Raw genomic sequence first — 23,672 nt, 5'->3', positions numbered from 1 at the left:
GATGTTGCGGCTTCGCATGTGCACCCGCTGTTCCAACCGCGGGGTTTTGTGCGCTGAGCATGCGCGTTGCGGACCGATCGGGACAGACGTTTGTGGAGCAGGAGGGAGAGCGCAGGGGCCATGAGCACATGCGTGGGACTCGGCGTCAACAGTGCGCTTTCTGGAGCGCGGGGGCTTGTGGGTATTACAACCGCCATTACTGCTGATCCTTTCAACCAACCTGTGCAGCAGCTGGGGCCTGAAAATCAGCTTCACTGCCTCTAGATTCGGAAAGGGGATAATTAAACAACAGTTTGCTTCTGATCCTTTTCTGAACTCAATTTACAGGGTTATAGAAGTGGATCAGTTACAGGCGGGAAGCTCAGACCAAACATCACGTCAAGATCTGACAGAGTCACTCGATTCATCAGGACCTGAATATCATCGGCCTTTGCACATGGAAGGAGAAAGCAGCGATCGCAGTGATGACAAACCGCACACGTGTTCAGTGTGTGGACGCGGATTCAGCCGATTGCCTGACCTGGTGAGACACGTGCACCGTCACACCGGGGAGAAACCGGGTAAAGGTGGGGACAGCGGGAAGGGATTCAGTTCCCCGTCTGCATTGGAAGTTCAATGGCACAGTCATACCAGGGACAGTCCGTTCACCTGCTCCGTGTGTGGAAAGGAATTTGCTTGTTCATCCCACCTGGAAACACACCAGCGAGTTCACACTGATGAGAGACCATTTCAGTGTCCTGACTGTGGGAAGAGCTTTAAAAGCCCCGGGGATCTGAAGCGACACCAGCTTGTTCACACTGATGAGAGACCATTTAACTGTTCTGACTGTGGGAAGAGCTTTAAAAGCTCTGGGGAGCTGAAGGGACACCAGCGAGTTCACACTAACGAGAGACCATTTAAATGTTCTGAGTGTGGGAAGAGCTTTAAAAGCCCCCAGGAACTGAAGGGACACCAGCTTGTTCACACTGGGGAGAGACCATTTCAATGTTCTGACTGTGGGAAGAGCTTTAAAAGCCCCCAGTATCTGAAGCAACACCAGCGAGCTCACACTGATGAGAGGCCGTTTAAATGTCCTGACTGTGGTAAGAGCTTTAAAAGCTCCGGGGAGCTGAAGGGACACCGGCGATTTCACACTAACGAGAGACCCTTTAAATGTTCTGAGTGTGGGAAGAGCTTTAAAATCCCCTGGGAGCTCAAGCAACACCAGCGAGTTCACACTGGGGAGAGGCGGTTCACTTGCTCCGTGTGTGAGAAGGGATTCACTCAGTCCTCCAACCTGCTGGCACATCAGCGAGTTCACACTGACGAGAAACCCTTTAAATGTTCTGACTGTGGGAAGAGCTTTAAAAGCGCCAGGAATCTGAAGGAACACCAGCTTGTTCACACTAAGGAGAGACCATTTCAGTGTCCTAATTGTGGGAAGAGCTTTAAAAGCCCCGGGGAACTGAAGGTACACCAGCTTGTTCACACTGATGAGAGACCACTTCAGTGTCCTAACTGTGGGAAGAGCTTTAAAAGCCTCGGGGAATTGAAGGTACACCAGCTTGTTCACACTGGGGAGAGACCATTTCATTGTTCTGACTGTGGGAAGAGCTTTAAAAGCGCCCAGGAACTGAAGGGACATCAGCTTGTTCACACTAACGAGAGACCATTTCAGTGTCCTGACTGTGGGAAGAGCTTTAAAAGCTCTAAGAACCTTAAGGGACACCAGCGTCTTCACACTGATCATAGAATCTAACAGCACAGAAGGAGGTGATTCGGCCCATCGTGTCTCTTTGAAAGAGCTGTCCAATTTAGTCCCAAACCCCAGCTTTATCCCCAGAACTCTGCACACTAGTCCTCTTCAAGTACATGTCCAATTACCGTTTGAAAGTTCCTGTGGAACCTGATTCCAGCATCCTTTCAGATGGTGCATTCCAGATCTTAACAACCCTCTGTGTGAAAACAATTCTCATCATTCCCCTCTAGTTCTTTTAGCAACTATTTTAAATCTGTGACCTTTGGTTACCGACCCACTTGCCAGAGTGAACAGTTTCTCCCTACTTGCTCGATCAAAACCCCTCATCATTTTGAACACCTCTATTAGGTCTCCTCTTAACCTTCTCTGCTCTAAGGGGAACAATCCCAGCTTCTCCAATCTCTCCACATAACTGAAGTCCCTCATCCCTGGTACCATCCTGGTCAACCTCCTCTGTACCCTCTCCAAGGCCTTGACATCCTTCCTAAAGTGTGGTGCCCAGAACTGTACACAAGACTCCAGCTGAGGCCAATACCCTGCAGCTGTACAAAACCCTGGTTAGACCACACCTGGAGTACTGTGAGCAGTTCTGGGCACCACTCCTTAGGAAGGATATATTGGCCTTGGAGGGAGTGCAGCGTAGGTTTACCAGAATGATACCGGGACTTCAAGGGTTAAGTTACGGGGAGAGATTACACAAATTAGGGTTATATTCCCTGGAATTTAGAAGGTTAAGGGGTGATCTGATCGAAGTTTTCAGGATATTAAGGGGAACAGATAGGGTAGATAGAGAGAAACTATTTCTGCTGGTTGGGGATTCTAGGACTGGGGACATAGTCTAAAAATTAGAGCCAGACCTTTCAGGAGTGAAATTAGGAAACACTTCTACACACAAAGGGTGGTAGAAGTTTGTAACTCTCTTCCGCAAACAGCAATTGATGCGAGATCAATTGTTAATTTTAAATCTGAGATTGATAGGTTTTTGTTACCCACTTCACCCTTATCCTCATTTAATTTCATCTGCCTTGTGTCTGCTCATTTCACAGTCTGTCTCTGTCCTCCTGAAGTCTGCTACTACTATGCTCACTATTTACTACGTTGCCAAGTTTTGTACCATCCGTATACTTCGAACTTGTACGCCTATACCCAAATCCAGGTCAGTTATATATAACAAGAAAAGCAATGGTCCTAATCCCAACCCCTGGGGGAACCCACTGCATACTTCCCTCCAGCCAGAAAAACATCCCTCAGCACTGCTCACTGCCTCCTCTCCCTTAGCCAATTATATACCCAAATTACCATCATCCCTTTAATTCCCTGTGCTTCTATTTTCCGAGTAAATCTCTTGTGTGGTACTTTATCAAATGCCTTTTGGAAGTCCATATATACAACATCTACTGCACTACCTTCATCAACCCTCTGTTACTTCATCAAAGAACTCAATCAGGTTAGTCAGACACGATTTACCTTTAACAAATCCATACTGGCTGCCCCTTATTAACCCATGCTTCTCCAAGTGAGAATTAATTTTGTCCTTGACAATGGTCTCTAGTCGTTCACCCATCACTGACATTAGACTGATTGGCCTGTAGTTACCAGGTTTATCCCTCTCCCCTTTTTTAAACAGGGGTGTAACATTTGCAATCCTCCAGTCTTCTGGCACCACTCCCATATATCTGAGGGAGATTGAAAGATTGTGGTCGGAGCTTCTGCTGTCTCCACCCTAGCTTCCCTCAGCAAACTAGGATGCATCCCATCTGGACCGGGTGACTTGTTAACTTTGAGTGATGACAACCTATTGAGCACCTCCTTTCTATCCATTTTTATCCAATTTCTCCACTCTCCCCTCCTCTACTGCGACATTAACTTCATCCTCTTCTTTTGTGAAGACAGATGCTAAGTACTCATTCAGTACCTCAGCCACGCCCTCTGCCTCCGTATGATGAGCTCCTATTTGGTCCCTAATCAGCCCCACCATTCCTTTAACTATCCTTTTACTTTTCATATGTTTATAGAAGATTTTTGGGTTCTCTTTTATGTTACCCGCTAATCTTTTCTCATATTGTCTCTTTGCCCTTCTTATATTCTGTTACATTTTCCCCCGCACTCTCTGTATTCTGCCTGGTTTTTGACTGTATTCTGTACCTGACATTTGTTGTAAACCTCCTTTTTCTGTTTTATTCTAACCTCGATATCCTTTGTCATCCAGGGAGCTCTAGCTTTGGATGCTCCATCTTTCCTCCTTATGGGAATATGCTTGGTTTGTACCCGAACTATCTCAGCCTTGAAGGCCTGCCATTGGTCATTCACTGTTTTCCTGGACAATCTTTGTTTCCAGTCCACCTGTGCTCGATCCCTTCTCAAATCACTGAAATTGGCTCTCTTCCAGCTGGGTATTTTCACTTGATTTTTCTTTGTCCCTTTCCATAACTACTTTAAACCTAATGATATTGTGATCACTGTTAACCAGATCCCTCCTGCCCCAGAACCGATGAGAGACTCTTTAAATGTTCTGACTGTGCAAAGAGGTTTCAGAGTTCATCCAACCTGCTGAGTCACCAGCGAGTTCACACAGATCCTCAAAGACAGGAAGATGTTTTAGAAAGGCTGGCGGCACTAAAAGTTCGCAGCCATCTCAGAGTAGTGTCCCTTTAATTACAATCTCGCGGAACAAGAAGAATCGCTGTCCCTTTAACTACCACAAATCCCTGTGTGGAGGAGAGGGGGAGATACAGTCTGTCCCAGTAACTGTCGCAGAACAGAATTAACGACCCTGTCCCATAAGGGCTTGACCCTCCCCCACTCCCTGCTTTACTTAAGTGTCTCATCCTTAAAATTCTCATCCTTGTTTTCAAATCCCTCCGTGGCCTCGCCCCTCCCTATCCCTGTAATCTCTTCCAGCTCCACAACCCCCCCCACCCCCCCCGAGATATCTGCGCTCCTCTAATTCTGGCCTCTTGAGCATCCCCGATTTTAATCGCTCCACCATTGGCGGCCGTGCCTTCAGTTGCCTGGGCCCTAAGCTCTGGAATTCCTTCCCTAAACCTCTCCATCTCTCTACCTCTCTCTCCTTCTTTAAGATGCTCCTTAAAACCTACCTCTTTGACCAAGCTTTTGGTCATCTGCCCGAATATCTCCTTATGTAGCTTGGTGTCAAATTTTGTTTTATAACGCTCCTGTGAAGAGCCTTGGGACGTTTCACTGCATTAAAGGCGCTTTATAAATACAAGTGGTTGCTGTTTCCTGAAACTAATAATAAATTCCCCAGAGGGAAAAAAACTTGTACTTTTACTCCCAAATATTAAAAAGTTTGTTCCACAGAAGCACGGGGTTTATCTGCTTTTATTCATGAATTTAAAAAGTCTGTATTAAAACCTGAGCCAGTGTGTTGTGAGACAAAGAGCCTTGTGTCCAATAAGGGGAACAAAGGCCCACAGCCTCCCCTGGCCCCGGGCCCTGAACAAGGGACTGGAGAAACCCGCTGCCCTGCGGATCAGACAATCAGCCGGCGCTAGTCCCGCCCCTCGGGCTCTCCGATTGGTTGGAGGACCCGCCGCCGGCTCGCTCCTCCAGACCCGCCCCGCTCGCTCCCTATTGGTCGGAGGCTCCCGTCAATCAGGCCACTGGCCCAGGTCACGTGTCCCTCACCAACTTTACAAAGAAAGCCTCGCGTGGTCGCCGGGCGGAGATGCAGGTTGGCGGGAGTGGGGTCGGGAGATTAATAAACTGCGGGTAGGCCGCGCCGCAGGGTTTAAAAATTTGGAGAACGGCCTCAGGCCCGAATGAGATCCAGCTGCCGAATGTGTTCCGCCGGATGGCAACGGTGATGCTTTTTCTCGGTGACAGGCCCGGGTTACGCGCCGCCATCTTGGCGGAGGAAAGATGGACCGGTTCCCCCTGCAGTGCGGCGCATGTGCGGCCGTCTTCTCTCCTGAGGCGGTCCCTGGGACCGAGGATGACGCGCTTCCGCAAAAAATGGGTTGTCAGGTGACTGATGAGCGCAGCACCAGGAAACCCAGACAGGAGAAACCAAAACTGGATCGACACAGCAGAGCCGCCAATCCAGAGCCGGCTTGTATCAGGGCGGGCGCTGGATGCGGAAGTCGGTCCCTGGCCGCCTGTGTAGGTCTTTTTGTTCCTTCAGTTTGAGCTGGAGTGGAGATGGAGGAGAAGCTGCTGGGCTTAACCCCCAGTACTTCTGAGCCCAGGAGGACCCAACAATTTCCAATGTGGGACTGTCAAGTGAGGTGGATTCTGGGGGAGATTAGGTTGTTAAACAGACACTGTCCCTACAATGTAAAAGAGTATTGTTTTAGGAACAAGCATTTCTGTAGAGGCTTTTAATCTATTTTACATATGCAGATTTTTTTATTCATTCCAGAGATGTGGGTGTCAATGGATGGCCCAGCATTTATTACCCATCCCTAGTTGCCTTTGAGAAGGTGGTGGTGGGCCGCCTTCTTTAAACACTGCGTCGGCGGGTGTTTCAGTGGCAGCAGTGGGGCTATAAAAGTCCCAGAGACCAGGTAAGGCCTCAGTGCGTCGGCGGGTGTTTCAGCAGCAGCAGCGGGGCTATAAAAGTCCCAGAGACCAGGTAAGGCCTCACAGCGTCGGCGGGTGTTTCAGCGGCAGCAGCGGGACTATAAAAGTCCCAGAGACCCAGGTAAGGCCTCACAGCGTCGGCAGAAATTCAGCGGCAGCAGCGGAGCTATAAAAGTCCCAGAGACCAGGTAAGGCCTCACAGTGCCGGCGGGTGTTTCAGCGGCAGCAGCGGGGCTATAAAAGTCCCAGAGACCAGGTAAGGCCTCACAGCGTCGGCGGGTGTTTCAGCGGCAGCAGCGGGGCTATAAAAGTCCCAGAGACCAGGTAAGGCCTCACAGCGTCGGCGGGTGTTTCAGCGGCAGCAGCGGGGCTATAAAAGTCCCAGAGACCAGGTAAGGCCTCACAGCATCGGCGGGAATTCAGCGGCAGCAGCGGGGCTATAAAAGGCTCCAAAGACCAGGTAAGGACTCACAGTGTCGGCGGGAATTCAGCGGCAGCAGCGGGGCCATAAAAGTTCCAGAGACCAGGTAAGGCTGCAGTGTGTCGGCGGGTGTTTCAGCAGCAGCAGCGGGGCTATAAAAGTCCCAGAGACCAGGTAAGGCTGCAGTGTGTCGGCGGGTGTTTCAGCAGCAGCAGCGGGGCTATAAAAGTCCCAAAGACCAGGTAAGGCCTCAGTGCGTCGGCGGGTGTTTCAGCGGCAGCAGCGGGGCTATAAAAGTCCCAGAGACCCAGGTAAGGCCTCAGTGCGTCGGCGGGGCTATAAAAGTCCCAGAGACCCAGGTAAGGCCTCACAGCGTCGGCGGGTGTTTCAGCGGCAGCAGCGGGACTATAAAAGTCCCAGAGACCCAGGTAAGGCCTCACAGCGTCGGCGGGTGTTTCAGCGGCAGCAGCGGGGCTATAAAAGTCCCAGAGACCAGGTAAGGCCTCACAGCATCGGCGGGTGTTTCAGCAGCAGCAGCGGGGCTATAAAAGTCCCAGAGACCCAGGTAAGGCCTCACAGCGTCGGCGGGAATTCAGCGGCAGCAGCGGGGCTATAAAAGTCCCAGAGACCAGGTAAGGCTTCAGTGCGTCGGCGGGTGTTTCAGCGGCAGCAGCGGGGCTATAAAAAGTCCCAGAGACCAGGTAAGGCCTCAGTGCGTCGGCGGGTGTTTCAGCGGCAGCAGCGGGGCTATAAAAGGCCCCAGAGACCAGGTAAGGCCTCAGTGCGTCGGCGGGTGTTTCAGCGGCAGCAGCGGGACTATAAAAGTCCCAGAGACCCAGGTAAGGCCTCAGTGCGTCGGCGGGTGTTTCAGCGGCAGCAGCGGGACTATAAAAGTCCCAGAGACCCAGGTAAGGCCTCAGTGCGTCGGCGGGTGTTTCAGCGGCAGCAGCGGGACTATAAAAGTCCCAGAGACCCAGGTAAGGCCTCAGTGCGTCGGCGGGTGTTTCAGCGGCAGCAGCGGGGCTATAAAAGTCCCAGAGACCCAGGTAAGGCCTCAGTGCGTCGGCGGGTGTTTCAGCGGCAGCAGCGGGACTATAAAAGTCCCAGAGACCCAGGTAAGGCCTCAGTGCGTCGGCGGGTGTTTCAGCGGCAGCAGCGGGGCTATAAAAGTCCCAGAGACCCAGGTAAGGCCTCAGTGCGTCGGCGGGTGTTTCAGCGGGAGCAGCGGGGCTATAAAAGTCCCAGAGACCCAGGTAAGGCCTCAGTGCGTCGGCGGGTGTTTCAGCGGCAGCAGCGGGGCTATAAAAGTCCCAGAGACCCAGGTAAGGCCTCAGTGCGTCGGCGGGTGTTTCAGCGGGAGCAGCGGGGCTATAAAAGTCCCAGAGACCCAGGTAAGGTTTTACCAATCTCCAGTCTGGGAACTCAGAGGGAAGGAGAGAGGTAAAAAGTAATCCAAGTGTGACATCACCAGAAAGCGGGTCAGTGATTGGTTGGTAAGTATTTCTCCCTTTTTAAGCTTAAATCTCTTTGGTTTTTAGTTTCTAAGGTGCGATATTCATCATCTAGAATCGGGACAGAGGGTATTTAAAAATAATATCAAATTTAATTAATTACATAGAATGGGAGATCAGGTGATGTGTTGCTGCTGCAATATGTGGGAGCTGGTGAACACCATTGATGCTCACGGTGACCACATTTGCAGTAAGTGTTGGCTGCTCGAGGAATTCCGGCTCCGTGTTGAAGAGCTGGAGCCCGAGCTTCAAACACTGAGACACATCAGGGAGGGGGAGAGTTACCTGGACTCTGTGTATCACGAGGTAGTCACACCAATTAGATTAATTAATTCAGATATAGTCCGCGGCCAGGGTCAGGATGGTGTGACTAGAAGTGAGGCAGGTACGGGGATCCAGGAGGTAGTGTTGGAGGAGCCGCAGCCCTTGCACTTGTCCAACAGGTTCAAGGCACTTACTCCCTGTGAGAATGGGAACAGGGACTGCGGGATGAGCAACCTGGCCACAGCACCGTGGAGCGGGGTGCCATTCAAGTGGGGGGAGTTGAAAGAAATGTTGTAGTGGTAGGGGATAGTATCGTTAGGGGGATAGATAGAGTTCTTTGCAGCCGAGAGCGAGAGTCCCGAAGGCTGTGTTGCCTGCCCAGTGCCAGGGTTAAGGACATCTCCTCTGGACTGGAGAGAAACTTGGAGTGGGAGGGGGAGGATCCAGTTGTCGTGGTCCATGTTGGTACCAACGACATAGATAGGACAAGGAAGGAGGTTCTGCTGAGGGAATTTGAGCAGCTAGGGGCCAAATTAAAAAGCAGAACCACAAGGGTAATAATCTCTGGATTATTACCTGAGCCACGAGCAAATTTGGCTAGGACAAATAAAATTAGAGAGTTAAATGCGTGGCTCAAAGACTGGTGTGGGAGAAATGGGTTTTGCTTCCTGGGACAATGGCACCAGTACTGGGGCAGGAGGGAGCTGTTCCGTTGGGACGGGCTTCACTTGGCCAGTGCTGGGACTAGAGTCCTGGCGGATCATATAACTAGGGCTGTAGAGAGGGCTTTAAACTAACTAGTCGGGGGAGGTTCCTAGAGAGCAAATAATAAAAATGACAACAGAGAAGGTCATAGACTTAGGTAGCAGTGGGGAAATTAAAAACCAGAGCGTGTCAGGAAGGGGCAGAAGGTATGGAGTAAAAGGTAAAGTAATAAAAAGGGCAAAAGCAGGAACTAAGTGTCACAAAACATATTTGAAAGTTCTCTATCTGAATGCACGTAGCATTCGTAACAAAATAGACGAGTTAATGGCACAAATAACTACATATGGGTATGACCTTGTGGCCATTACAGAAACATGGCTGCAGGGTGACAATGCCTGGGAATTAAACATACCAGGTTATTTAACGATCAGGAAGGACAGGCAGGAAGGAAGGGGAGGTGGGGTGGCTATGTTAATAAAGGAAGGAATCACTGTAATACAAAGAAATGATATTGGGTCAAAAGATCAGGATAATGAAACAGTTTGGGTGGAGATAAGGGATAATAAGGGGAAAAAAGCACTAGTGGGCGTAGTCTATAGGCCTCCGAACAGTGGCAACTCTGTTGGACGGAGTATCAATCAGGAAATAGTTGAGGCTTGTAATAAGGGAACATCAAAAATTATGGGGGATTTTAACTATCATATTAATTGGACAAATCAAATTGGGCATGGCTGCCTTGAGGATGAGTTCATTGAGTGTATTAGGAATGGGTTTCTTGAGCAGTATATAACTGAACCGACCAGGGGCCTTAGATCTGGTCCTGTGTGACGAGACAGGATTAATTAAAAATGTCCCAGTAAAGGATCCCCTTGGAATGAGTGACCATAACATGGTTGAATTCCATATTCAATTAGGGGGTGAGAAGGTTGGATCTCAAACAAGCGTGCTAAGCTTGAATAAAGGAGATTATGAAGGTATGAGAGTGGATTGGGGAAATAGATTAAAGGGTAAGACGATACATGATCAGTGGTGTACATTTAAGGAGTTATTTTACAACTTCCAAAAAAAATATATTCCACTGAGAAGAAAAGGGTGTAAAAGAAAAGACAGCCATCCGAGGCTAAGTAAAGAAATTAAGGATAGTATCCTACTAAACACAAGGGCATATAAGGTAGCCAAATCAAGTGGGAGGATAGAGGATTGGGAAAACTTTAAAAGACAGCAAAAAATAACAAAAAGATTGATTAAGAAAGGGAAGATAGATTATGAAAGTAAATTAGCAAAAAATATAAAAACAGATAGTAAGAGTTTTTATAGTGATATAAAAAGAAAAAAGGTGGCTAAAGTAAATGTTGGTCCCTTAGAGGATGAGACCGGGAAATTAATGGTGGGAAATATGGAGATGGCAAAAACACTGAATGAATATTTTATATCAGTCTTTACAGTAGAAGACACTAAGAATATCCCAACACTGGACAAACAGGGGGCTAAAGGGGGGGAGGAGCTAAACACGATCAAAATCACTAAGGAAGTGGTACTCGGTAAAACAATGGGACTCAAGGCGGATAAATCACCTGGACCTGATTGCTTACATCCTAGGGTCTTGAGGGAAGTGGCAGTAGGGATTGTGGATGCATTGGTAATAATTTTCCAAAACTCCCTGGACTCAGCAAAGGTCCCGGCAGACTGGAAAACTGCTAATGTCACACCCTTATTTAAAAAGGGCAGTAGACAGAAGGCTGGAAACTATAGACCGGTTAGCCTAACATCTGTGGTAGATAAAATTTTGGAGTCCATTATTAAGGAGGCAATAACAGGACATTTGGATAATCATAATTGAATAGGACAAAGTCAGCATGTTTTTATGAAGGGGAAGTCATGTTTGACAAATTTGCTGGAGTTCTTTGAGGAAGTAACATATAGGGTGGATAAAGGGGAACCAGTGGACGTAGTGTATTTAGACTTCCAAAAGGCATTTGACAAGGTGCCACACAAAAGATTATTGCTCAAGATAAAAAATCATGGGATTGGGGGTAATATTCTGGCATGGATAGAGAATTGGCTATCTAACAGAAGGCAGAGAGTTGGGATAAATGGTTCATTCTCAGACTGGCAATCAGTAACAAGTGGTGTTCCGCAGGGGTCAGTGCTGGGTCCCCAACTCTTTACAATCTATATTAACGATTTGGAGGAGGGGACCGAGTGTAACATATCAAAGTTTGCAGATGATATTAAGATGGGAGGGAAAGTAGTGAGTGAGGAGGACATAAAAAACCTGCAAGGGGACATAGGCAGGCTAAGTAAGTGGGCAGAGATTTGGCAGATGGAATACAATACTGGAAAGTGTGAGGTTATGCACTTTGGCAGGAAAAATTGTAGAGCAAGTTATTATCTTAATGGCAAGAAACTGGAAAGTACTGAAGTACAAAGGGATCTGGGGGTCCTGGTGCACGAAACTCAAAAGGGTAGTATGCAGGTGCAGCAAGTGATTAAGAAGGCCAATGGAATGTTGGCTTTCATTGCTAGGGGGATAGAATATAAAAATAGGGAGGTATTGCTTCAGTTGTACAAGGTATTGGTGAGACCGCACCTGGAATACTGCGTACAGTTTTGGTGTCCATACTTAAGAAAGGACATACTTGCTCTCGAGTCAGTACAAAGAAGGTTCACTCGGTTAATCCCGGGGATGAGGGGATGGACATATGAGGAGAGGTTGAGTGTGTCTTTAAGAGCCCCCTGTGTACTGTAATGCCGGTAATGGCCACTCGGGCTATATAAGCCTGTATATTGTGTTGTATCAGTTAGTTCCCCTCCAGACTTTGTTCAGTAAACTCCTGTGAAACCAACTCCTGTCTTCAGTGTCTCTATTAACACACGGACACAACAGTGGCGACGAATTGGAAACGGACTTACCTGCAATTCAGCAGCACCTCAAGGACATCAATTCCTCTGGCGTCCAGAGTTGAAGAGGATCAAGAAAGGGAAAAAGCTGTGGTTTCACCAGCTAGCCAAGCTGGTGGCAGGTACTGCAATAATCCTTCCTGGGCGTCGGGCTGGGGCTCCGGCAGCTGGGTCTGCAGCTAGGCCGAGCAGCGAAGGCGGAGGCAAGCAGTAACAGACGGGGAGGGAGCACTCGGGAGATGGCCGGCGCTGCAAGCAGGTCGGCGTTCAGAACTAGAGAGAGAGTCCGGCGGGAACGAGTCTCCAACTGTAAATAAATAAATAAAAGAACGGAAACCCGCGGGAAACAGCGTTGTCATCGGCAGCAGCGGCGGGGAAGCGCGGGAAGCGCCATATCTTTTCTGCAGAAAAGAAAAAAGCGCGGGAAGCACCATTTTTTTTCTAGGATGCCTAAGTCTGGCAATATTGATGCTTTTGATAACGAGATAGAGGATTGGACCACATATGTGGAAAGAGTGAAGGTATATTGCACCGCAAATGAAATAGAAAATGAAAAAAAAGCGTCAGTACTGCTAAATCTAATAGGCGCAAAGATATACGGGCTGTTATGAAACTTAATCACTCCAGCCAAACCAAAGGACAAGAATTTTAAAGAAATTGTTGATACCCTACAGGAGCACTTAAACCCAACACCGCTGCTGATAGCGGAATGATTCAAATTCTTCAAGAGGAATCAACACAAGAATGAAAGTAACGCTGATTACCTCACCGAATTAAGAAAGCTATCAAAGCACTGCCAATTCGGGGCAGGACTGGCAGATTATCTTCGAGACAAATTCGTCTGCAGTCTCCTAAGTGAAGGAACACAGAAAAGGCTGCTTTCTGAAAAAAATTTTAACACTGGACAAGACTTTCAGTATGGCTGTATCATACGAAGCAGCCGCAAGAGGAGCTGCAGAGATACAACAAAAGACACAGGACTTCGGCACCCATGAAATGACACAGGGTTTCGAGAGATGTTATCGCTGCGGCAGATCCACCCATGACCAGAGGGACTGCTGGTTCAAGGACAAAGCATGCAAGCAATGCGGAAAGATTGGACACATTGCACGGGTATGCCGATCTGGACAAAAAAAATCCACGGACAGGAAAAAAAAAATCAATAAAGAAAAGTACAGAAAGGTACAAATGATGACGGACAGTAGCTCCAAAGACCAGAAGAGCGATAGCGACTCCGAAAACAAGAGACTAAGCTGTCTCAAATTACATAATGTAATTGCCAAAGAGGATTACCAGACCATTTGGGTTACCCTCACGATAGCAGGGTCCCCAGTTAAAATGGAGCTAGATACAGGATCAGCTCTGACCGTCAAAAATTGATGGGATTACGAGCGGCTATTTCCGCATATACCTTTAAAAGACACATCCATTATCTTGAAAACATATACGGGGCAGAAAGTATACCCCAAAGGAAAAATAAGGGTGCCTGTTGTATACAACGGCAAGGAAATACAAAAGTTGTATTTATACGTTCTACAAGATGGTGGTCCACCGCTGTTGGGACGTGAATGGATCAGGAAAATACGTTTAGACTGGCACTCCATTCAGGCACTGACGGTGACCAGTAAGGAAAAAAACAATGATGATGTCATACCTGAACGATTAAAAGACATCTTGGCCAACGCCAAAGAAGTGTTTCAAGAGAAACTAGGAACCTTGAAAGGCATCACTGCCTCAATAAAAGTGGAAGATGCAGCAATTCCCAAGTTTTTTAAGGCAAGACCGGTGCCATACGCAATTCGTCCAGCAGTCGAGGCAGAGCTGGAGAATTTGGAAAAGGCAGGCGTATTATCCAAAATAGATTGGAGCGAGTGGGGAACACCCATCGTCCCAGTCGTGAAGAAAGCATTGAATAATGATAAATCTGAAGAACAGAGAAAAATTCACATCTGTGGAGACTTCAAGGTGACTGTAAACCCGGTCCTTCACACGGTACAGTATCCTCTTCCGAGGATAGAAGATATTTTCGCCTCACTATCCGGAGGGAAACGTTTCACCAAAATTGACTTGGCACAGGCACATCTACAGATGGAGGTTGAAGAGGCCTCCAAAAAGTATCTCACGATAAATACACACAAAGGTCTGTACCAGTACAATCGACTGGTTTTCGGAGTAGCATCCGCTCCAGCTATCTGGCAAAGAGCTATGGAGCAAGTCCTCCAAGGGATTCCGGGGACTCAATGCTACCTAGACGACATCCTTGTAACAGGAGAAAACGACAACGAGCACCTTGCCAATTTGGAGCAGGTGCTCACTAGGCTGAGAGAACGGGGCGTACGAGCAAATCGCCCCAAGTGCGAATTTTTCCAGAATCAAATATCATATTGTGGCCACATAATTAATAAGGAAGGGTTGCATAAGTCACCTGAAAAAATTGAAGCGGTCATAAAAGCCCCAGCACCTGAAAATGTTTCACAATTAAGGTCATTCCTGGGATTAATAAATTACTATCATAAATTTTTACCGAACTTATCAACTCTTCTGCACCCTCTTAATGAACTGCTACAAACAGGAGTAATTTGGAAATGGAGTGAAGACTGTAAACGTGCCTTCCATAAATGCAAAGACTTAATCACGTCCAAAGAAGTTTTGACTCATTACAACCCATTACTGCCAATCAGACTGGCGTGCGATGCATCCCCTTACGGCATAGGAGCAGTATTATCGCATAAATTCCCTGATGGCTCAGAACGGCCGATAGCTTTTGCGTCACGCTCATTGAACTCAGCTGAGTGTAACTATGCCCAAATCGACAGGGAAGCACTCAGCCTGGTATGGGGAGTGAAGAAATTCAACCATTACCTACACGGACAAAAATTTACCTTGTTGACTGACCATCAACCCCTCATCTCCATATTCAACCCTAAAAAGGGTGTTCCCATTATGACAGTGCAAAGGCTACAGAGGTGGTCCCTTTTTCTAGGGGCACACCAATACAACATAGAATACAAAGGATCAAAACAGCATGGGAATGCTGATGGGTTATCGCGCCTACCGTTGCCAACGGTAGAAGAAGCACCTACCGTAGACCCAGTGGAGATTTTCCACTCTACCATCGTCGAATGTCTACCAGTAACAAATTCTGCCATTGAAAGGGAAACTAGAAATGACCCGACTCTCTCACGAGTCTACAATTTAACAGTGAAGGGATGGCCAGCACATGGCGAACCACTGTTGCCAGCATTCTCGCAAAGAAGAGAACAGCTGTCAGTGTGCCGAGGAACCTTGATGTGTAGATCCAGAGTGGTGATTCCACCCAAACTCCAGGATAAAGTTCTAAAGGAGCTTCACGAGGGGCATCTGGGTGGAGTGAAAATGAAGAACCTAGCCAGGGCGTTTGTATGGTGGTCAGGTATCGATGGAGACATCGAAGAAATGACCAAGAGCTGCCTAGGAGTGGGAGTGGCCCTCATCTCCCTGGCAAAGGGTACACATCGACTTTGCTGGTCCATTTATGGACTCAATGTTCTTAATCGCGGTTGATGCGCACTCCAAGTGGCCGGAGGTAATAAAGATGTCCTCCACCACCACGGAAAAAACCATCACAGTATTAAGGACCATATTTGCCAGGAATGGGCTGCCTGAACAGATCTGTTCTGATAATGGACCACAATTTGTGTCCGAAGAATTCAGGAAGTTCTTAAAAAACAATGGGGTTAAGCACTACACGTCCGCCCCATACCATCCCGCCACCAATGGATTGGCTGAAAGGTTTGTCCAGACCTTCAAGAAGGCCATAAAGGCCATGGGTAATGAAGACATAAAACTTCAGCACAAGGTGGATAACTTCTTGTTCGCATACAGGAATGCAACACATATGGTTACAAACCAAACTCCCGCCATGATGTTCTTCAATAGAAGCCTAAGATGCCAGCTGGATTTGATCAAGCCAAACATCAGAAGGGACGTGGAGAACCGGCAATTTCAAGGCATGAATGAAAGGCCAACTAGAACCTTCCAGATAGGTCAACAAGTTTTTGCCCGGGACTACCATACTGAGAAATGGCGGCCTGGAACTATCTGCACAAGACTAGGACCGCTGATGTATACCGTGGACATCGGAGAAAGCATAATAAGGCGCCATGCTGACCAAATCATAGAGTCATCTGAAAAGGGACAATCTACACCACAGCTCTATACGCCTAATGATGAAGTAGAGATACCCATATCTACCCCCGATCTGGTGATACTGGAACCCGATGAACCCGACACTGGCATTCAAGCCGAATCAGCCTTGCCAAAAGAACCTACTACACCACCAGAAACTACTAAACAACCGAGGCGTTATCCGGACCGAGTCAGGAAGCCTCCAGAGAGACTGACTTATAATTAATTAACTGCAGCAATGTGTAGATTATTGTTCTTGTAACATGTAATTAATGATTACTTAAAATATTATGTACTGGTTGGCTAAAAGGGGAGGAATTGTAGTGTATGTGCCTTTAAGAGCCCCCTGTGTACTGTAATGTCGGTAATGGCCACTCGGGCTATATAAGCTTGTATATTGTGTTGTATCAGTTAGTTCCCCTCCAGACTTTGTTCAGTAAACACCTGTGAAACCAACTCCTGTCTTCAGTGTCTCTATTAACACACGGACACAACATTGAGTAGATTGGGACTCTACTCATTGGAGTTCAGAAGAATGAGAGGCGATCTTATTGAAACATATAAGATTGTGAAGGGGTTGGATCGGGTGGATGCGGGGAGGATGTTCCCGATGATGGGTGAAACTAGAACTAGGGGGCATAGTCTTAGAATAAGGGGCTGCTCTTTCAAAACTGAGATGAGGAGGAACTACTTCACTCAGATGGTGGTAGGTCCATGGAATATGCTGCCCCAAAAAGCTGTAGAAGCTACATCATTACATAAATTTAAAACAGAAATAGACAGTTTCCTAGAAGTAAAGGGAATTAAGGGTTACGGGGAGCGGGCAGGAATTTGGACATGAGTCTAGGTTCGGATCAGTCATGGCCCTGTGGGTAGTGGAGCGGGCCCAGGGGCCATGTAGCCTGATCCTGCTCCTATTTCGTGTGTCAAATTCTGTTAGATTCAGGAGATGGTTCTGTGATAGTAGATTGGCGGTTAGGATCAGATCAGCCATGATCTTATTGAATGGTGGAGCAGGCTCGAGGGGCCGATTGGCCTACTCCTGCTCCTATTTCTTATGTTCTTATGTAACACTGCAGTCCGTGTGGTGAAGGTGCTCCCACAGTGCTGTTAGGGACGGAGTTTCAGGATTTTGACCCAGTGACAATGAAGGAATGACAATATATGTATATGTCTAAGTCAGGATGGTGTGTGACTTGCAGATGATGGTGTTCCCATGCACCTGCTGCTCTTTTCCTTCTAGGCGGTAGAAGTCGTGGGACAGGTAGGGTGGCAGGTTCCCTTCCATAAGAACACAAGAATTAGGAGCAGGAGTAGGCCATACGGCCCCTCGAGCCTGCTCCGCCATTCAATAAGATCATGGCTGATCTTCGACCTCAGCTTGACTTTCCCGCCCGATCCCCATATCCCTGAGGGACAGCAGTGAACCAGTTGGGATTTTACGACAATCCAGCAGCTTTCATCGTTACTTTGTTTCTAGTACCGGCCCCACAAATTCCCAGATTCATTGAGCTCAGTTTCACAACCTGTCTTTGTGTTTTTGTGGGTTCTCTCTCACACTCCCTTTTTCTTGTTTTATATTCATTTTACAGGGTATTCGAAGGGCAGGACTTGTAGACAGGATATTTAACTCAAACATCACATCAAGATCTGACAAAGTCACTCAATTAATCAGGATCTGAACATCATCAAACATAACATGGAAGCAAAAAGCACCATTCACAGTGGGGAGAAACCATGGAAATGTGGGGACTGTGGGAAAGGATTTGATTACCCGTATCAGCTGGAAACTCATCGACGCAGTCACACCGGGGAGAGACTGTTCACCTGCTCAGTGTGTGGGAATGGATTCACTCAGTCAAGTGACCTGCTGACACACCAGCGAATTCACACTGGGGAGAGGCCGTTCACCTGCTCCGTGTGTGGGAAGGGTCTCACTCAGTCATCCCAGCTACTGAGACACCAACTTGTTCACACAAACATGAGACCTTTTAAATGTTCTGACTGTGAGAAAAGCTTTAAAAGCAAAAGGGATCTGCTGACACACCAGCAAATTCATTCTGGGGAGAGGCCGTTCACCTGCTCTGAGTGTGGAAAAGGATTCACAAATTCAACCACCTTTCTGGCACACCAGCGAGTTCACACTGGGGAGAGGTCGTTCACCTGCTCCATGTGTGGGAAGGGATTCACAAATTCCACCACCCTTCTGACACACCAGCGAGTTTACACTGGGGAGAGGTCGTTCACCTGCTCCGTGTATGGGAAGGGATTCACAAATTCATCCCACCTACTGACACACCAGCAAGTTCACACCGGGGAGAGGCCGTTCAACTGCTCAGTGTGTGGGAAGGGATTCACTCAGAACTCCAGCCTGCTGAAACACCAGCGAGTTCACACTGGGGAGAGGCTGTTCACCTGCTCAGTGTGTGGTAAGGGATTCACTCAGAACTGCTGTCTTCTGGCACACCAGTGAGTTCATACTAGGGAGAGGGAGTTCACCTGCTCAGTGTGTGGGAAGGGATTCACTCGGTCATGCAACCTGCTGACACACCAGCGAGTTCACAAGTGACTGCAGGGGTTGGATTCTGCTGTTATTGCTGCTGTTAATCACATCCAAGACTGAACCCTGTTCACTCTAACAGTTGGGTTCACTCCTGCTGTTGAACTCCACCACTGACCCTGCTGAAGGTTGTAGGCTCAGGGAGTGGGGCCTCCAGGAGTGGACGGTAAGAAAGCTGGGTTTTGGTATCCTGACAAATATATGGCGAGGAACCAGAGGAATCCTTACTAAGGAAATGACTGGGGTTTCACCGGCCAGCGTAGGCCTAGGGGTGAATGATGCCTGACTCCCTGAGCTATCTTACATTGAACGCAGTTGAGATGAAGAGGAATTCAGTTTACAGGAGAATAGAGAGAAATATCACCCACAGTTGAGGGAGACAAAAGCAGCCATTAGAGAAGCTCAGAGATCTTTGGAAAAGAAGATGGTGCTCAATTGTGGTAATAATGGCAAAATCTTTCCCAGCTCCGTCAGGAGGCAGAATCCCGTTAAAGATGGTTTTGGGCAGGGGTGGGCAATGATTTGAGCTGGAGGGCCACTTAACAAGTTGTGGTGAGCTGTTGAGGGCTGCACACCAATGTTGCCCCTAAGGTGCGTGGCTGCACGGTGGCGCAGCAATGGCGAGGCCCCGCGCAGGCCGCTCACCAGCTCCTGCCGCTGGGAGAGAAACTGCGCAGCACATTTAAAGGGCCCGCGCACGTTGGTGAGAGCAAAGTGTTCAATTGGTGAATCGGAAACAGTCCGACTCTTTGTGTTGAGCATCGCATCACTTCTACCCTCCCAATAATTTATCAACATAAATTCAGATAGTCCTCGGATACTATCTTAAATACACAGAATGTGGTGTAAGATAGTAAAATCTGCCGCTACTAAATGAATGAAATGAGTGATCGATCGATCGATGGATTATATGTTGGACTGAAAGTCCACGTGGCTGTTTGGCCGAGCGGCTCGAGTCTTTTGAAGCACAAGTAGCTCTTTGTGGACACTGTTTCTGCTTCAAGAAACTGAAGGACAGCAGAAGTCATTAACGGAGATGGGCACAGCATGCCAGCTCAACAAATGGCACCAAAGAATGGTGGGATGTGGGTTTATGCCCATTCTCCCTCACACTGCAAATCCTTAATCTCCACTGGACTGTCGGGAAGAAAGAGGGGGGTCAACAGAAAGTGAGCGTGTCCCCACAAGGAAGTCCATTTGGAGGGTGAGACCCCACGAGTCACAGTAGAACAGCAGGGTCAGAGCAAGCTGCCCACCTGTTCCCTCAGCTGAGAATGCTTTGGTTGTGTGCAAGGACCTAAAGAGAAAAAAACACAACAAAAAGTAAAAGGCAAAAGAAACCTTCAAAGGATTTGCTTAAAGTAAGAAAATACTATATTTGTAAAATAACTGCAGGTAGTTCTTTGGCGAAACTCTTACTTAGTCAAACAATCATATTCCAATAAGTGATATTGCAGCTTGCTGTTGATGATAATTAGAGATGTACTTTGTAGATAAATAGTGTACGAGGTTAAAAAGCAGAAAGCTTCCCATTTGGGGATTCGTGTTGCTGCGGAACTGCTCAGGCTGTTTCCATAGTTACTTTATTGTCCTTTTGGCCATTTTTAGTAGTTGTCCTTCTAGTTCAGATGTGCTGGGGGTAATTTGAACCTCCCTCACCTGACGGGATTGAATTTCCTGCCCGTTTTACACCTTCCCCGATTTTGCTCTCCAATGATTTCAGTCGAAAGTGAAATCGGGCGGGGTGTAAAACAAGCGGCCGATCTGATCGCATTAGTTTCCCGTCGGGTGCGTGAGGTTAAAATCACCCCCTGCTGTTTCCAAACACAACCCAAGCAAATTTCTCCTGACAATAGTTTGGTTCTGATCCTTAATAATAATCCAGCTACTCTTATCACCACAATTGCTTTAATTCTGACATTTGGCCAGTGATCTGATAGCAAAGCAGTGATCTCGCCACATGCAGTGAGAGTGAGCCAATGGGAACAAACTGGAGGTCCATTGTGCAGGAAGAAACCCAGACACGCGACGAACTTTTCTCCCATTTGAAGATGTGCATTGCTGAAGAGGATAAGACAGCTTGTAATGTGGAGGACAATCTAGTGTCAGGCAGAGTGCTTGGAGATGTCCAAATATTTATCATCATCCAGTCTGGTCCTCCGCATTGAAAACTCTTGGAACATCTCGGATTTGTGAAACATTGAGGTTGATTTTATTGGAAATATCAAATTCAGCTCTGATTTGCAAACCTTTATTATCGCAATGCTCTTGCCACTGAGATGCATCAGTCAGCTGAATAAGGTAGATTTAATATTTTCAATAAATACAGGGTTCAGCTTCATATTTCCAAATATGATTGGCTTCCCAAGTCCATTAAACACCACTGATCAGATCATTCAGTCAGGCTCATTTTCAAAGAAAGGCTCAATTGCAACTGGCACATGGGCAAGAATGGAATGTCGATCCGTCTCTTGCATCTGATCAGGGATCTTGGATGTGTTTGACGTTGCTGAGATTGCTGAGCTTAGACTTCTTGGGGCTGATTTTCATTCTGGGTGGACATCGGGCGAGCGGTGCGATGGTGCTGCCTGTCCAATGTCCTTGGTGAGAGGACCCAGCCATTTTGATGGCCGGGCCTAATCTGTGCAATATCCAGCTCCAACCGCTAACCCAGGGCTGACAGGGAGCTTGCAGATCGGAGGGTGGGGGGTGGGTGAAACGGGAAATCTGTCGGGTCCTCCATGGAACAGAGCCAGACACATTGATGCAGCAAACGGCAGATTCCATTTGCCCATCTCTGTTTGTGGTTGTGACTCCCCTGCTGCCTCGGAGACAATGACCCACCTCCTGACATTACGTGGGGTGGGGTCAGCCTAGGTCGGGTGCGGCGGATGTTCGGCCTCGAAGCCAGGCCTTGGCGGGCTGGATTGAATCTATTTGTTCCTGCTGATGTTAATAACCCCACTAATTGGGCTGGAGTTAAATATTCTGGATGTAAGTCAAATAAATCAGCTTTATTTCAAACACACTTTATGCCGAGTCCTTGATGTCTCTATGATAAGAGGAGACTTATTGATATCCTGTTACCGACTGTTCCATTTTGGGCCTGAACTGAGCCACGACTAACACCCGATCATCATTCTAGATTATTTCAGTTCTCATACCTTCAGTTACTCTCATGGACAAGTCCCAGCTCCCCAAACAATCCAGGGTGCCTCTCCTAGCCTTGGTATCCAGAGAAGGTATCGGTAACACGCCCCTGTACCAGCCCTGGGAGTGTTTGATGCAACAGTGCAGAGGGAGCTTTACTCAGTATCTAACCCGTGCTGTACCTGCCTTGGGAGTGTTTGATGCGACAGTGTAGAGGGAGCTGTACTCTGTATCTAACCCGTGCTGTATCTGCCCTGGGAGTGTTGATTGGGACAGTGTAGAGGGAGCTTTACTCTGTATCTAACCCGTGCTGTATCTGCCCTGGGAGTGTTTGATGGGACAGTGTAGAGGAAGCTTTACTCTGTATCTAACCTGTGCTGTATCTGCCCTGGGATTGCTTGATGGGACAGTGTAGAGGAAGCTTTACTCTGTATCTAACCTGTGCTGTATCTGCCCTGGGAGTGTTTGATGGGACAGTGCAGAGGAAGATTTACTCTGTATCTAACACGAGCTCTACCTGCCCTGGCAGTGTTTGATGGGACAGTGCAGAGGGAACTTTATTCTGTATCTAACCCGTGCTGTACCTTCGCTGGGAGTGTTTGATCGGTCAGTGTAGAGGAAGCTTTACTCTATATCTAACCCGTGCCGTACCTGCACTGGGAGTGTTGGATGGGACAGTGTAGAGGGTGCTTTACTCTGTATCTAACCTGTGCTGTATCTGTCCTGGGAATGTTTGATGGGACAGTGTAGAGGGAGCTTTACTCTGTATCTAACCCATGCTGTACCTGCCCTGGGAGTGTTTGATGGGACAGTGTAGAGGGAGTTTTACTCTGTATCTAACCTGTGCTGTACCTGCCCTGGGAGTGTTTGATGGGACAGTGTAGAGGGAGCTTTACTCTGTATCTAACACCTGCTGTACCTGCCCTGGGAGTGTTTGATGGGACAGTCTAGAGGGAGCTTTACTCTGTATCTAACCCATGCTGTCCCTTGCCTGGGAGTGTTTGATGGGACAGTGTAGAGGAAGCTTTACTCTGTATCTAACCTGTGCTGTATCTGTCCTGGGAATGTTTGATGGGACAGTTTAGAGGGAGCTTTACTCTGTATCTAACCCATGCTGTACCTGCCCTGGGAGTGTTTGATGGGACAGTGTAGAGGAAGCTTTACTCTGTATCTAACCTGTGCTGTATCTGTCCTGGGAATGTTTGAATGGACAGTGTAGAGGGAGCTTTACTCTGTATCTAACCCATGCTGTACCTGCCCTGGGAGTGTTTGATGGGACAGTGTAGAGGGAACTTTATTCTGTATCTAACCTGTGCTCTGCCTTCGCTGGGAGTGTTTGATCGGTCAGTGTAGAGTAAGATTTACTCTATATCTAACCTGTGCAGTACCTGCACTGGGAGTGTTGGATGGGACAGTGTAGAGGGTGCTTTACTCTGTATCTAACCTGTGCTGTATCTGTCCTGGGAATGTTTGATGGGACAGTGTAGAGGGAGCTTTACTCTGTATCTAATCCATGCTGCACCTGCCCTGGGAGTGTTTGATGGGACAGTGTAGAGGGAGTTTTACTCTGTATCTAACCTGTGCTGTACCTGCCCTGGGAGTGTTCGATGGGACAGTGTAGAGGGAGCTTTACTCTGTATCTAACCCCTGCTGTACCTGCCCTGGGAGTGTTTGATGGGACAGTCTAGAGGGAGCTTTACTCTGTATCTAACC

At 47.8% G+C, this 23,672-nt stretch overlaps 2 protein-coding genes and 1 pseudogene across 2 annotated transcripts in view; 2 read left to right on the top strand and 1 right to left on the bottom strand.

Annotated features, from left to right (window-relative positions):
• LOC147118494 (uncharacterized) overlaps nucleotides 1–5,673 on the top strand; it is a 30,765-nt gene extending 25,092 nt beyond the window's left edge. The window contains exons 3-4 of the mRNA XM_085987022.1: nucleotides 633–1,667; nucleotides 5,585–5,673. Of these exons, the coding sequence (XP_085843148.1) occupies nucleotides 633–1,667; nucleotides 5,585–5,673 (1,124 nt within the window). The remainder of the gene's footprint in view (nucleotides 1–632; nucleotides 1,668–5,584) is intronic.
• The window catches only part of LOC147118492 (uncharacterized), a 123,902-nt pseudogene that overhangs the window by 59,742 nt on the left and 40,488 nt on the right, over nucleotides 1–23,672 (bottom strand).
• On the top strand, nucleotides 17,768–21,837 carry LOC147118493 (uncharacterized). The gene has a single exon (XM_085984441.1). The coding sequence runs from the start codon at nucleotides 17,949–17,951 to the stop codon at nucleotides 18,720–18,722; it is 774 nt and encodes a 257-aa protein (XP_085840567.1). The 5' UTR covers nucleotides 17,768–17,948; the 3' UTR covers nucleotides 18,723–21,837.

The sequence above is a fragment of the Somniosus microcephalus genome, chromosome 4 (genome assembly GCF_052327205.1).
Source record: "Somniosus microcephalus isolate GS21.2 chromosome 4, FLI_Smic_1.0, whole genome shotgun sequence".
Classification (NCBI taxonomy): domain Eukaryota; kingdom Metazoa; phylum Chordata; class Chondrichthyes; order Squaliformes; family Somniosidae; genus Somniosus; species Somniosus microcephalus.
This window is presented reverse-complemented; position numbering and strand designations above follow the sequence as displayed.

Coding starts and splice junctions, on each gene's coding strand:
- LOC147118493 (XM_085984441.1), top strand. CDS start 17,949: ATGGAAGCAAAAAGCACCATTCACAGTGGGGAGAAACCATGGAAATGT.